The following is a 16,665-nucleotide window of genomic DNA, read 5'->3' on the forward strand; positions in this document are numbered from 1 at the left end:
GCTTTTGTCTGGTCAACAATGGGAGAAGATAGCAGCCCTGTCAAAGACTGAGCTCAGCATTCCCGCTATTAATTCATCTCCATTTCTATTTCCTGAGTGCATTTTGGCCTGTATTTCCTACTGACTGAGAGATCAGTAAACACTAGCAGGCTCCTGGAAAATGAAGTCTGGTGAAGCTTTCTCCTAAAGTCAGAAGAAAAATGAGGAGCACAGATGAGATGTGGCAGGAAGGGGACAGGATCACACTAAAGTGGCATGATCACAATTTTGAACATTTTACATAATGTACTCAACTAAACTATGGTTGATTCACTCGATACATGATCTAAGTATTAACATGTTTTACTGACAAACATAGTACTACCATGAATTAGTTGAAACCTGGCATACTATTCTGGAAAGTTTGACCATCACTAAAACATAGAATCCAGGACAATACTATAGGGAAAGCACTAAACATTCCAGGAATTCAAGCCTCCTTGTAGCAGCCTTTTAACCTTTTCATAACTGTGACTCACTATTTAAAATCTGGCACTCACACATATGCATGTTTATACAACACACACACACTCTTGAAACTATTGCTTCATGAAGTAGTAGTAATGACTCCCATTATGTATAATGTGCTCTGATTTTTCTCTTTTTTTTTTTGGTGACAGGATCTCACTGTGTCACCCAGGCTGGAATGCAGTGGCAGTCGCATGATTATAGCTTACTGCAGCTTCAGTCTCCTGGGCTCAAGTGATTGTCCTGCCTCAGCCTCCCAAGTAGTTGGAACTACAGGCTCATGCCACTGCACACAGCTGATTTTTAAATTTATTTATTTATTTATTTATTTATTTATTTATTTTTGGTAGAGGCAGGGTCTTGCTCTGTTGCCCAGGCTGGTTTCTACCTCCTGGACTCAAGCAATCCTCCCACCTTGGCCTCCCAAAGTGCTGGGATTCCAGGTGTGAGCCACTGTGCCTGGCCTACCATTTTCATATAGATACTAATTTTTTTCAGTATTGCCAACAACTGAGGGGGAAAAAGGAAAAAAGTAGTCATGGCCCACTAAATTAATTTCTTATAATCTACTAAAGGATCCCTATATCGCAATTTGAAAAACAGTGCTATACAAATGGCAGTAAAATGTTAACATCTGGGAAATCTTTTTTTTTTTTTTTTTTTTTTTTTTTTTTTTTTTTTTTGAGACGGAGTCTCGCTCTTGTTGCCCAGGATGGAGCGCAATGGCATAATCTTGGCTCCACAACCTCCACCTCCCAGGTTCAAGCGATTCTCCTGCCTCAGCTTCCCGAATAGCTGGGATTATAGGCATGCACCACCATGCCCAACTAATTTTTTAGAGGCGGGGTTTCACCACGTTGGCCAGGCTGGTCTTGAACTCCTGGCCTCAGGTGGTCCGCCCACCTTGGCCTCCCAAAGTGCTGGGATTACAGGTGTGAGCCACCATGCCCGGGCCCATCTGGGAAATCTTGATGAAGGTGTCCAAGAATTCTTTGTATGAGTCTAGTATTTTTTTGGAAATCTAAAATTATACAAATAAAAAATAAATTTAAGAATGCATCTAATTCACTTCACAGAGGAATAAGATTTAAGGAGCAGTTACCATGTCTCACACATCTTTTATTTCCTAATTTCCCCTCCCCTTTCCTTACTGTCACACAATTCTTTGCATATAGCAGGCTTTCAGTAAGCATATGCTAAACAAAAAATACATAGGAAGGTATAAGTCAGAGACGACACCATAAAGTAGGTAGATCTTTAGCTGGGCCTTCAAAGCAGTGGATTTTGATTAGCAAAGCAGAAAGAATTAAGCGACTGTAATCCCAGCTACTCGGAAGGCTGAGGCAGGAGAATCGCTTGAACCCAGGAGGCAGAGGCTGCAGTGAGTCAAGATCTCGCCACTGCACTCCAGCCTGGGCAACAGAGGGAGACTCCGTCTCTAAATAAATAAAGAAATAACACTGGACATAGTGGCTCGCAATCTGTAATGCTAGCACTTTGGGAGGCCGAGGCAGGCAGATCACTTGAGGTCAGGAGTTTGAGACCAGCCTGGCCAACATGGTAAAACCCCATTTCTACTAAAAATACAAAAATTAGCCAGGCCTGGTGGCAGGGCCTGTAATCCCAGCTACCTGGGGGGATGAGGCAGGAGAATCACTTGAACCCAGGAGGCAGAGGTTGCAGTGAGCCGAGATTGAGTCACTGCACTCCAGCCTGGGCAACACAGCAAGAATCTGTCTCAAAATAATAATAATAACATTAGGTTTTAAACTTTTAATCTACTTATTAATGAAGACTCAAAGATAAAGTACAGATTCACAAAAAAATCCCAAAGGCCATTTTTTTCTTTTTTATCTTCTTCATAATAATGACATCAGCGAAATGAAGATTCACAGAAAAAGGTAACACATAGTAAATAAAAGCTGTGAGTATATTTATATACTTACTGAATGCCACCAAGAATGAAATCTATCCCCTCTCTTCTTAGAAAACTACAAATTAGGAGAATTAAAAATTGTACCTCAAAATTCTGTTCCATTATGTTTCCACCTTTACTCAAACTCTCCATGATGGCCTTATTTCGAAGAATATCCTCTTCACTGAGATGTTCTCTTCTTTTCCTTGATTCTAAAACAAGTCCATTCACCAGATAAAAGTCTGCCAAAAAGTTTCCTACTCTTTCCTAAAACAAAACCAAATATTTAAAAGTAAAATTTTTAGGTTAAAAAAAGTGTCAAGGTAATATATTTTTCCATAAACATGTAACATGTAGATAAAAATAAATATTCCTTTGGTACTTGAAATTATCAAATTACTTTGCATTTTCTAGGTTTATACAATATATACATCTAAGTTATTCAATAAGTTAAAACATATACAAAGCATACATTTCAAATCAGTAGAGAAATTTAAAACACACAAAAATGTATGGTAGTTAATTTGCAAATGATTTTAAATAAAATTGCCACATAGCATTTCTTTAGATCCTACTCCCAAGTAGCACAAAGCTATCTCAAAACTATTAAGTTGGCAGTCAAATATCACAAGTAACAAGGAGGGGTCAGGGATAACACCGTTCCCATTTTATAGATAGAAAAAGAGTGGAATAAAAAGAAATAGTACACATCACATAAGAATCTCTAGTACAACCAGAATTAATGACCTGTTCAAATACTCTATTCTCTAACAGGCACCAAACTTCAAATTATAGCTGCTTGTTTTCAACAAAGAAAAGAGTGCCCTTGCTCACCAATACAATTAAAGTGTTTTAGGGAAACTCAAGTGGTATAAAGGACATCAAGAAAAGTCATTACTTCCTTTCAACAAAGTCCTCTTAAACCTTCAACATTAACTTTTACCTTTTTCAGACCCACAGGTATTCAGAGTTTGAAATACCTTGCTTAAAAAAAAAAAAAGATAAATAACTTACTGAAAACAAGCTTCCCATTTCTATCTGCATGCAAATCACATGTCTCCACCCTGCTGCTGTTTACTGACACTCCAAAACTACATGTTCAGAGTTGTGTTCCGGTCCACTTGCAAAAAAACCAAAGCATTCTGCACCTGTTTCTACCTACAAAATGGGAACCTTAGGCATTACTGACTCCCTCCTTACCTGTCAAAGATTTAAGAAGATCACCTAGATGCTTCAAGAGCTTTGAGCTGCTTAGCAGTAGTACTAGATGATTAGCAGTTTCAATTTTTATCTTCTCTTGAAGTGATCCATCTAATGCTGCCCAGAAGAACAAAGTACAAACAAATAAGACTTTAAAGCCAACAAATGGACTGCAATGTAGGACCTCACAACTGAGAATGCTATAATGCCATTAGGCTTAGAGAGGAAAATCAGTGAGCTTAGATTTCCTAACAGAATTTATCTGTGGCTGGGAAATAACCAGGTGGTAATTATCAGTTTTTGAAACCTTATAATGAAAAACCACTTAGTAAATGTAAATTATCATATCAACAAAATGTTAAGAGTGTATTCCCCATTATCCAGCCACTTAATTTCTTGCTACTTATAATTGGCAAAAACATGTAAAAGGATGATAAACATGTCATTTATAATGGCAGAAAACTGAACACAAATATGTTTCTATTCATTTAAATGTACAAAAACAAGACTGAATAAGTTAAGTTAGAGTATATACATCATATAGAATACTACACAATTGCTAAAAAGAGTGAACTAGCACTACATGTACTGGTAAGAGAAGACTTCTAAGACATACTAAAGAATGAGGAAAAAAAGCTAGCTGCAAAACAGTAGATACGATACGACACTTTATGAAAAAGTAAGCATCAGCAACAAAAGGCTATCTACTATTATGAGTTCATATTTATGTATTGAGAGCATAAAAAAGGTCTGGAGGATATAAAGACTGGTGACGTTCTACAAGGGGATGTGGGACTGTGGGCAGTGGCCAAGGAGGGCTTTTTAGCTTTATGTATAAAGTTGTATGATAATTTTATGTGTCAGCGTGGCTAGGCTATGATGCCAGGTGTTTGGTCAAACACCAGTCTAGATGTTGCCGTGAAGGTATTTTTTAGATGTGATTAACAACCAATGGACTTTAAGTAGAGCTAATTACCCTGCATAATGTGGGTGGGCCTAATCTAATCAGTTTGAAGGTCTTAAGAGCAAAAACTTAGGTTTCCAGGGAAAAAAAAGCAATTCTACCTCACAACTGCAACACAGAAACCCTGCTTGAGTTTCCAGCCTGCAGATTTCTTTTTCTCTTTTTTTTTGGACAGGGGTCCACTCTGTCACCCGGGCTAGAGTGCAGTGGTGTGATCACTCACTGTGGACTCAACCTTCTGGGCTCGAGTAATCGTCTTACCTCATCCTTCCAAGCAGCTGCGACTATAGGCTTGTGCCACCTCAGCCATCTAATTTTTACATTTTTTGTAGAGTCAGGTCTTGCTCTGTTGCCCAGGAGGCCAAGCCTGAACATTTCTAACTCAAGAGCACAGTATCCACACATTACTAAATTTCCAGCCTGCTAGATTGCTCTCCATTTCAGATTTGCCAACTCCTACGATTTCATGAACCACTCCTCAAAATAAATCAATTTCTCCCTCCTTCTTCTCCTCTCCCCCTTACTCTTTTTTCTTCCTCTCTCCTCTCCCCACTCCCCTTCTCTCTATTGGTTTTGTTTCGCAGAGAACCCTAATAAGGCTATTTTTTTTATTTCTCCAGTGAGAATATATTCATTTCACTGTGTATAATAAAAATAATTTTTAATAGAAGTCAATCTTGATGCTGACTTGATGTAGTTACTTATTGCTAAATTTAAAAGTTTATAAAAATGCTTCTTCATACAGCTCCTTCAATTTTTATTTATTTATTTATTTATTTATTTATTTATTTATTTTTTGAGACTGAGTCTCACTCTGTCTCAGGCTGCAGTGCAGTGGCGCCATCTTGGCTCACTGCAATCTCCATCTCCCAGGTTCAAGCGATTCTCCTGCTTCAGTCTTCTGAGTATTACAGGTATGCACCACCACACCTGGGTAATTTTTGTATTTTTAGTAGACACAGGTTTTCACCATGCTGGCCAGGCTGGTCTCGAACTCCTGACCTAGTGATCCGCCGGCCTCAGCCTCCCAAAATGCTGGGATTACATGCATGAGCCACCGCGCCTAGCCTCAAAATTTTTCGAATATATATTTGAATGGTCTTATATAACCTCTTGCTGACAGATACAATGGGGAATTATGGAAATAATTTATACTAATGGGGAAACTTCCACTGAGATTTGATTTAACATTTCTACACTGTTGCAGAAATGTAAGGTTATTTAATCTTAGTCATATGTATAGAATACAAGAAACAAATATTAAGTAAATGAGAAGTCTAAAGTAGGGAGAAAAACAGGTTCACAGAAATAGTCAAGTTTATCCCTTTTTGTAGTCTTCTTATGGAATAAAGCACTAGAAGTGTGGAATCATGTGAAAACATTGTTCCCTGTATAATAACAAGGCAGCTAGCAGTAAGAGTCCTTCCTGACACAGAATTCAAATGAGCTCAGCTTTCTTTCCTGAATTCTCCAAGGACACATTCTGACTCTAACCATCCATTATAATTCCTTATCTGGATTCAAGGAACAGAGAAAAAAACTACTTGGAGACAATGTTGTAAGCTACTTCTTGCATTTCATCACATTATTTTGGAAATATTAAATACCGAACAATGCTTAAAGTTTAAAAATCTAGATTTACACATACTGTTTTATCTTCCCGAAAAAGCCATCCTGTCTGGGCACGCGTGAAAGAAATTGATTTTGTTGATAAAGTTGCAGAGTAAATATCACTGCTCATTAAAATATCAACCTCTTCTTCTGTTTCCATCTCTGATTCCTGGGATCAGAACAAAAGTTAAATATAAAAATCTAGGTTTTTCAAAAGTTCTTAGTGCTACATATGAAAATATCAACAATTATAATGTTACAAATTTTTAAAGACAAAAAGGACAGTTTCTAAATAATGTGAAGTGCTACTTACCCTAAAAAGAATTAGATGTTTAAATTGTACATATTAATATCTTCTGTAAGTTAGCATTATGACTAATTATGAATCTACAAAAGCAGGACACATGAAATATAGTACTCTTACCCTGTTATAGATATGTAATGGAAGCAGTACTAGATTACCCATTATAAAACTATATAGTCCATAAAGCAATGTTTAAAAACTACTTTAAGAATTAAGTTGACAGATCTGAAAAAAAGCCCAGATAAAGAATATTTTTCTTTCAACACAGATGAATCTTACTTTAGTTCTTTTTAATGCAAAGATCCACCACTGTCATTTCAGCCTTTCTTTCCCAGTAAATTCTAAGTGGAAGAAAGAAAGGAAGGAGAGAACAGAAGGGAAGGATAGAAGAAGGGAAGCAGCAGAGAGGGAAGGAAGGAAAATAAGTAAGAAGGGATCTTTTCTATATTCCTTATAAAATGGAAAGGAATCCATAAATATCAACCATGATTTCTAAACTTAATGAGTAGCCATGCTTCAGGTTTTATCCTGTACATACTCCCTAGTGCTGGTATATAATAATTGAGCAATAATTATTTTTTATATGAGAAAAAAGGAAAGTTTTGTGCTTGCTTCAGGGACAGAAGACTAAATGATCAAGTATAGAAAAGTAAGTGAGCAGGTATAAGATGAGATTCTATTCCATAATAGGCCAAGAGAGATATCCTAACTAATATTTAAGACGTTATAAGGAAGAAAAAAGGCAAAACCTAGGGAGTCGTCTGAAGAATAGGGTTTACAACAGTTAGAGATGCCATTCTCCATACCTCCTTATTCCTAGGTTCCCAAGAGGCCCATTTCCTATTCTTCACCATCTAACTTTAACCTACATATAGTCCCTTTCTGAATTTCTAAAAACAATACCCATGGCAGCCAGGCGCAGTGGCTCACGCCTATAATCCCAGCACTTTGGGAGGCAGAGGCAGGCGGATCACGGGCAGACATCCTGGCTAACATGGTGAAACCCCATCTCACTAAAAATACAAAAAATTAGCCGGTCATGGTGGCATGCGCCTGTAGTCCCAGCTACTCAGGAGGCTGAGGCAGGAGAATGCCGTGAACCCAGGAGGCGGAGGTTGCAGTAAGCCGAGATTAATCACGCCACTGCACTCCAGCCTGGAGACAGAGAGACTCCGTCTCAAAACAACAACAAAAAACAATAGCAATAGCTTGGGCCTGGGACAGTACCATTTCCTCTACCCCTACAAGTAAAGAATGCAAAATCTTGGTATTACTGCTAAAGCCGTAATAAGTGAAAATGTATTCCTGGTAACCCAAATTAATTCTGAACACAATTTTCTTTAAAAAAAAGTTTGGTTGCAGTAGTTAAACAGAACTATTAAACACTATACTTCAAATACATTATGAATCAACTAGAATTTTACATATTAGCTTGGAAACTGAACACTATATAACCCATTGTCTATGAGCAAATTTGCCTTACATTTCAAACATCCTATTTTCAATAAACTTTTGGAACAGAATTCTTATATAAATCAGAGACTATCTCTTAACCACATCACAAAAAAATCTGCTGTTTTAATTAATTACATTGCTTCAACATTTAATGAAGTTATTACTTATACACACATATTAGGATAAAAAACAAGTATTCTCTGCTCAAAGGAATACTGCTCAAAATCTATCTTTCCTGTATTGTAGGCATTATAAAATACATAATACATATATGTATGTATACATACATACCTTAATACCTTAAAACTGGTAGCCTTAATACCAGTTCTTTGGTAATACTATGACATTCGCAAATACTTATGCACTATTAGCCTTAACTTCTAGCTTTTCTTTCAAGACCATATTTCCAATTCACTTATTGCCTAGTTGGCTATCCTTTTGTAATTTCATAAGTAAGAGGTCAAACTAATAAATATCTGAGAGTCTAATATAGGAGTAAGCAAACTATAATCAGTTGCCTGTTTTTATGAATTAAAGCATAAGGTAATAAACTCATTTATTTACATATTGTCTGTGGCTGCTTTTAACAACAGCAGAGTTGAGTAGTTGTGATAGAGGCCATATGGCCCATGAACATATTTTAATATCTAAAAATATTTATTATCTCTTCCTTCACAGAAAGAGTTTACCAACCTATAGCGTAGAATGTACTGATGCTGTATTAGATACCAGGGAATACAACAAAAAGAACCCCATGCCCTTGAGGAGCTTAGACTAACAGAATGGTAAAAAGCCATGTCAGTAAATGTAACATTAGAAGTTTTATGGTTCCAAATTTAATAGGAGCATAAGGACAACAAAAGTCATTTGGCGGCAGAGAAAGTAACACCAAGTGCATGCCCGACAGGTGTGAGGGTGCAAAAAGAAAAGCATTCCAGGAAGTGGAAAGAATATGAAAAAAGGAATAAAGGCCCAAATAGCCTGGCACATCTGACAAACTGCCAAGAGCGCAGTATGATGGTATCTGAAATAGCAAGATAAGAAAAAGGCTAGAAAGGTGAGCAAAACTAAGGTGACAAAAGGAAACATGCCATGCTAAGGAGATTAGATTTCACTCTAGGTAATGGGGAACTTTTTAAGTATCTTTAAGTAAGTAAGCTTTCACAAATGTGTTTCTAAAGTTCAGTGTATCTCCAACATGTGGGATAATTTAGAAGCAGACAAGAAGGGAGCCAGGAAGATCATTTATAAGACTTTCCAATGGTCCAGTTGAGAAATAATGAATATTTAAATTACAGTAGTGACAGTGTGAATAAAAGAGGAATAATTATGAGACATTAAGGAGAAATAAATGACCAGATATGTACTCTGATGAGAAAACATACAGTACAAGAAAAGATACCAGAAATAACTCCTAGGTTTCTGACTGAATAGAGAATGACATCATTCATCAAAAGAGGAAAAACAGGAAAAAGAGCAGGTTTTGAGGAAAAGTAGTAAGGTTAGTTTTAAATAAGGTGAATTTTGAGGTACCTGGGAGACACACATGATATCCACTAGGCATTTAAACACATAAGCCTCTACTCAGAACTGTCTGGGACACAAACATGTATTTGTAAATCATCAACCTATAGGACTGTGGGAATGGAAGGGATTATTCTGGCAGTTTGTAAAAATGAGAACCATATCAAGGGCCTATCAATGGTTTTTCAACACAAAGATATGGCATGAGAGAAGGAAAATCATGTTGTACTTGAAGAGGGAAAGGACACAGAAAGGAAAGGCAGCCAAAGAGTTAGGAAAAGTAAGACTGCAGACAGAGCCAAAAGAAGTATTTGTATTAAGGAAATAAAATAAAGATTGTCAACAACATTAAAAGAAGGTAAGATAAAAAGATAATACATGGTAAAGGTCCAGCACAGGTTCAACAAATGAAAACTATAAATGAGAATGAAGAGAAGTTGGAGTTCATTGATCTAGGAGATAATCAGTTGAATTCTGAGCAGACTCAATGGACTGGTCAAGATGGAGACCAGAGGATAGAAATTAAAAAATGAAAATAGGCCAGGAGCAGTGGCTCACGCCTGTAATCCCAGTTCTTTGGGAGGCCAAGGTGGGTGGATCATTTGAGGTCAGGAGTTTGAGACCAACCTAGCCAACAAAGTGAAACAAAGCCTCTACTAAAAATACAAAAATTAGCTGGGCTTGGTGGCGGGCGCCTATAGTCTCAGCTACCCTGGAGGCTGAGGCAGGAGAATTGCTTGAACCCAGGAGGCAGAGGTTGCAGTGAGCCTAGATCATGCCACTGCATTCCAGCCTGGGTGACAGAGCGAGACTCCAGTCTCAAAAAAAAAAGAAAGAAAAAAGAAAAGAAAGCTAGTGGTCAGGAAACTATAGCTTTAGGAGCAAACCATCTCAATTATACCTTAAGCTTTTAAGCAAATTATACTGAGGTTTGGCTAAAAACCTAGATTTTTTTTTTTTAACAATTTAAAGCAATATTGATAAGACAACATGCTTACCTCATGATGTATTCGCTGATAAACTTTTTGTTCATTGTCTAATACTACAAAAGATTCAGAGGGTGCCGCATCCCCATTGAAAATGAAGCTTAGATCCCCTCGTTGGCACTTCATGTCAGTAAAGTCTATGAGAGTTGTGTCAAGCCTGTGAAACATGGGTAGATGAGAAACTCTGACAAATATAATTTTGATAAAACTTCACTAATAATTAAATAAGCTTTATTCCTTCTAAACTCAAACCAAGATGCTAATACCATATTGCAAAGTCAAATTTATACATAAAAACTAAATTTAAAATATTTTGTTAAAAACCAAAAGACTAATGCCTAACCATCTGATACCAAACCTTGCTTTATCCTTCAACTTGATAAACCATTTAAATTCTTAGCCATTCTATTTGACTTCTCAGATTTGGACTAGTATTCTCTTTCCCAGCCAACATCTCCACACCCTGGAAACCTTACAGATCATTCTGTATCTAATATTCATGGATTCACACATCTGTGTGTTTACTGTGCTCTTTGGTAACCTGGACCTGTCATGGTCCAGCCTAATGTGCTAGTCTCAAACAACATTCTACAAAGCACTACTTGCTGAAATTAGGAAAAATACTGAAAATAGAAAGCTTACAATACATTGAAGTGCTTCAATCTTGCACATGGCTTTATAAATCACCAGATCAGGATCACCCTAGCTAATGGCTACTAAACCCAAGAAACTGGTTGGCCCCGCTGTCAAGAGATGCTGGTCACATCCCCAGGAAGCTCCTTTAAGCCTCCGTGAAAGATCTGGCTTTCTGAATTTCTAATGCAACTGTAATAATTCATTACTCTGTATGTTTTTCAGTTCTCATCACAGACAAGGCAAAATGAGTTGGTATTCTTGGTTTCCCTAGACAGGAAAAACAGAAATAAAACATGCCTCACATGCTGCATGAAAATAATAACTAGGGTTACATAGAATTTATCATCAAAATTAATAACAACTAAGAATGAAAGTGACACTATTGATAATTCTGCCAGGAAAACAGGGGTGAGCCAGAGCAAAGAGGGAAGTATGGTTACCTTATGTATCAAGAAGCCCTAAAAAAGTAACGCATCAACTCACGGGGGGCTAGGATGGGGGGACCCTGTCTGTTGCTTTATAGCTGAAATCTAGTTTTTAGTCCACTCCCAGAAGCTAGAATTCAGCTATACTATTAAATAGCACCTATCACTGCTTGAGCATGTGTCCTAAAAGAAAATAGTATTAAAAAGGACTCTTCCCCTATCTCTGTAAGATGTGGGCTCCTGATAATACCAAAAAGGAACAGATCATTCTATATGTAAGTGCACTATTTGAGCTCCAAGCTTCAGCTATCAGGGAATGTTATGCTCTACATAAAAGAAGAAATGGGCTAAAACAGTCTTCTGCCTCCATTCCCTGCTTGCCCATCATAGGTGAAAGTGGTAGTGGGTTGCCAGGAGTGGTGATGAAAAGGTAAGTAAAGAGATGCACAGAAAGACAGATAAAGAAAGACAAAGACAGACTGACATGGTGACCTTTGAGATTTTAGATCTAACGATATGTAAAATTAGTCATAGAAACTTCCCAGTTATATAAATTAATACAGCCTATTTTTATTTCATCCGTGTTTCTACAATTTACAATAAAAAGGGTAATACATTTTCTGTATATCCCTGACATATTAGATGACCTGGTAAGCTGCATCACATATGCCTCAATAAATAATGTTAATTATCACGATGGCATTTTCAAGTACTCACTAGTCCTTGGCTTTAAGCCTATGAACCTAAATATTTTTAATTTTTCCCATGTAATTAGCCATGAAGAAGAATTTCTTTATACAAATGCAAATATTTGAATAGAAAGTATTATTTTTAAGAAGAAAGCCTGAAAAAATGCCAAATAACACCGAAAAAAGGAACTAAAGGCTTCACTTCAGACAAGAAAATCCTGAAAAGTGTGCAAATATACTTTCAATCAGTGATTACAGATTACCTCTTCATTATTTATATTTATGGTCAAAATCTTTGTTAGTACTCTCAAGAATAATGTTGCTCACACTTTCCTATTTCTACTGAAGTATTAGTTTCTCTTTGATACCAGAGAAGACATTTCAAATGATTACATGGCTGCCATGAGATAAAAGTAAACTTAAAGATTTCTCTTTGAATATATTTTAAAATTTAGCTTTATTAAAATGGTGTTAAAAATTGTCTTACGACATTTAAAATAGCAAGTTTTTAATTTAATATTAACAGATTTTTTCCTTTAGATTCTTATCACCTAGGCAAAAAACCTTTTGTCATGCATCCTAAAAGCTATCCTCTCCATTAATCTGGTAAGCCTTGTTTGATGAGAGCTTTAGAACCTATCACATTTGTCCTTCATCCTCAGTTACTAGTAAGCCCCATGTCTGAGTTGCTAAGTTATAGTAATTTCCCCTTAACCTACAACCTCTCTCACAATTTTTCTCCCCCAGGCTTTTACCCTCATGTTCCTGTTTTAACTTGTGTGTGTGTGTGACAGGGTCTCACTCTATCACCCAGGTTGGAATACAGTGGCACACTGTAGCTCGGCTCACTGTAGCCTCAACCTCCTGGGCTCAGGTGATCCTCCCACCTCAGCCTCCTGAGTAGCTGGGACTACAAGTGTGTGCCACCATGCCCAGCTAATTTTTTGTATTTTTTGAACAGACAAGATTTCATAATATTGCCCAGGTTGTGTTTTAACCTTTTTGGTTTTATTACCTATACTTATTATATAATGTGTACCAAAACATTTACTTTAAAAAGTCATATATAAATGTGAAGCAATTTTTTTCAAAGAGAATCCTTTTTGCCTAAACCTAGGACTCAAACAGAATAAAAACTTTATTTTTTTTGAGACAAGGTCTTACTCTGTTGCCCAGGCTAAAGTACAGTGTCATGATTATGGCTCACTGCAGCCTCAACTTGCTGGGGTCAGGTGGTTCTCCCACCTCAGTCTCCCAGGTAGCTGGGACTATAGGCACGTGTCACCTTGCCCAGCTAATTTTTAATATTTTTTTGTAAAGATGGGGTTTTGCCATGTTGCCCAGTCTGGTCTTGAACTCCAGGACTCAAGTGATCTACCTGTCTCAACCTCCCAAAGTGCTGGGATTACAGGCATAAGCTACCACACCTGGCCTAAAACTAACTTTTTAAAGTATCACATAGAAGATAATAGTATGCTCCAAAATTGCCTACCATCTTTGGCAAGCACCTATATTAAAAATGTCTAAATTAATGAAACCATAATAATTGCTAACAAAAGGCTGCTGAATTAAATCCACATCAAAAATCCTTTTCTACTTAATTTTTCTTCTATTTTTCTGTATTTTCCAAGTTTTCTGTAATGACAATGCATTTAAGGTACATGAGCACTTTTATAATTAGAAACACCTGAAAAGGTTTTTTTAAAAACACAGGCTGGGTGTGATGGCTCACACTGTAATTCCAGTACTTTGGGAGGCCAAGGTGGAAGGATCACTTGAGTCTGTATGTTCAAGACCAGCCTGGGCAATATAGTGAGACCCCATCTTTATTAGTTAAAAAAAGAAAAAACAAAAAACAAAAAACAAAAAAAAATCTACCTTAACCAAATTCTATTGCTTAAGGATAATATCCTAGAATTTACTTCCAACTAAAAGTTATTGCTTCACTAATTCAAAATACTAAACAATAAATTTCTCTGAAATAGCTGATTTTTAAAAACTTCTGCTTTGTGTCATGGTGACAAGAACAACGAACAAGAAGTCAGAAGTCCTGGTTCAGCCATTAATTTGTAAAATGCTCTTGTAAAAAAATCACTTAACTTATCTGAGCTTTCTCATCTCTAAATGAGGACTTAATATGAGATAATCCTTCAAGTTATTTCTAGTTCTAGACCCTTAAACATTCAAATTAATATTCTGGAGATATATAGACACACACATACACAAAATTTTATATATACATGTATACTATTTATAAATATACCAATATATGTACACATATATATAGAAGTTGGCATATTCACTAGCATTATATATAGTTTACAAATAGATAATTTATAAATATGGCTATATTATTATAAAGCAAAATAAAGAATGATAAAAGTAAAATTCTCATGTAAGTTAAATAGATGTATTTTCTATCAGATCCAAACATTAATCTTAGTTATAAAAGGAATAGAATAGAAGGAAATTAAAATTAGCCTCAAAGTATTCACTGGAATGGCTAGATGAATGAATGAATGGAAGAAGAGATGCACGGATGAGTAAACAGGGGAAGGAAATATATGAAACAGATGGAGAAAAAGTCAATAACTGGGTCTTCCTTATGTGTCCCTTATTCCTTAAAAAATCCAGGATCAGGAAGGTAACCACTGTAAATCTTAATATTACATCAAGATTCTCACTGTTTGCCTTCTAGATAGTCTGTAGTTACATAAGAATAGTATCTTTGCTTTAGTCAAGATTTTATGTCTTTTCCACTTTGAGTTTGTTCTCTAAGTAATAAAAAATAAAACAAAGTTTCTATGTCTTTGATTTTTTATCTGTATGTCTCAAATGAGATAAAATATTGTGAATCTGTTACAGCATTTTAACATCATAAAACATATGTAAGTTATGATTACAGGGAAAAAAATCTTCCTCTAAATCTCAACTTTCTTTTACTGAGAAAAAAATCAAATCACCTTACCTGATATTGATACCTTGTTTGTATATTTTACATGCATCGGAAGGCAGAATTCGGGAAAGTAAAGGCACTGTATTTTTAAAAACAAAAGATAAAAAATAACTATCTAAATTTTGAGATATTTACAAACTTTTAAATTAAAAGAGTAATGTGACATTTTATTATCAAATTATAATAATTTCTTTTCAAATAGTATTTTTCCATTTAAAAATAAATAAAATATAAAAAACAATTTTGAGCAACTTCAAATATCTACTAGTTACTTGTAATTTCTGTATAGCTTACTATACTCCTATCCCACCCACAAACAAGGGTAGCAGAGTCAATATGATGCCACTCAGGTACAGACTGCATATTATAGATGAGTAAACAATACCCTATGGTAACTAAACCCTCCTGAATGGGTAACCAGATAGACCTGAACCTTATCTAATTTTTTAAATAAAATTTGGAAAAATTGCAGGAAAGTAATGTGTATAATAGAAAGAGGCATCTTTGAAGTGAGACAGTTAAATTTGAGTTTGAATCCCAAATATATGCCTTAGTTATTTAGACTCAATGTACCTGAGTTTCAAAATCTGTATTTATCTATAGACTTCTACATTCCTATGTTGCTATCTATAGCTCATATACAAGCCACAAGCTGTATTCTGATAGTTTTTTATTATTTATTATCTGCTATTTTGGGGAGATAGGAGTTATTCTACGGATAAATAAAGCTGTATAACAGGCTATAATAAACTACCATGTATAAAGAAATGAAAAAAATGTGAAGCTCAAATTCTTGAAATTAAGACCATATCACAGGCACATGTGTACATAAGTGTGTGTGTAATATACAATTAACAGTCGCAAATACAGGATGGATTGATTCTGTAGATAACAAATAAAAATAGAAAATTAGTCTTTTAGTTAAAACATGCTATCTGCATAATGCAAAATTTAAAGTAGTGATCATATTATAAATCATTTGACACTTTATAGTATATAAAGGGCTTTATAGTATACTTTATAGTATACAAAGTATTACAGTATACAAAAGGCTTTCTTCAAAAAAATGATTTTATTTCATATACATCAAAAGAAAGTTTGCAACAGGTGGGGTAGTTAGTATTATCCTCATTTTAAAAATGAAGAATCAAGCTCAGAAAACATATAAAATATGTGATTTGCCATGTCAAATACTTAGGGGCCAGTACTTCTGATTCCAATTCAAAGCTTTTATATACCTAAAAACCCAGGCTGTAATATTTCAGTTACCTTCAAACTTGTTACTAAGTCTGTGGCTATTTTCTCCGAAGTCTGAATATAAGTAACAGCATAAAAAAAACTATGTTCTACTATCTCAAAAGTAAACTCACCCTGATTTCAGTATTTCTTGGCTTCCCCTTATTTTTCGCTTGCTGTTTTAAAAATTATTATGTGTTTTGACAAGGGAAAGAAATATGCCAAAACTCTTAAAGCTTGATCATAAAATCTAATAA

The 16,665-nt window shown here is 35.6% G+C and overlaps 2 protein-coding genes across 4 annotated transcripts in view; both read right to left on the bottom strand.

Annotated features, from left to right (window-relative positions):
* LRRC40 (leucine rich repeat containing 40) overlaps positions 1–16,665 on the bottom strand; it is a 370,991-nt gene that overhangs the window by 143,043 nt on the left and 211,283 nt on the right. The gene's annotated exons all lie outside the window — the stretch shown is intronic.
* ANKRD13C (ankyrin repeat domain 13C) overlaps positions 1–16,665 on the bottom strand; it is an 87,927-nt gene that overhangs the window by 25,043 nt on the left and 46,219 nt on the right. For all 3 annotated transcript variants that reach the window (XM_050804626.1, XM_050804616.1, XM_050804606.1), the window contains exons 6-9: positions 15,185–15,251; positions 10,479–10,623; positions 6,235–6,366; positions 2,528–2,689 (exon numbers count right to left, since the gene is read on the bottom strand). In XM_050804626.1, coding sequence (XP_050660583.1) covers positions 2,528–2,689; positions 6,235–6,366; positions 10,479–10,623; positions 15,185–15,251 — 506 coding nt within the window. The remainder of the gene's footprint in view (positions 1–2,527; positions 2,690–6,234; positions 6,367–10,478; positions 10,624–15,184; positions 15,252–16,665) is intronic.

Source organism: Macaca thibetana, chromosome 1, assembly GCF_024542745.1.
Source record: "Macaca thibetana thibetana isolate TM-01 chromosome 1, ASM2454274v1, whole genome shotgun sequence".
NCBI classification, from domain to species: Eukaryota; Metazoa; Chordata; class Mammalia; order Primates; family Cercopithecidae; genus Macaca; species Macaca thibetana.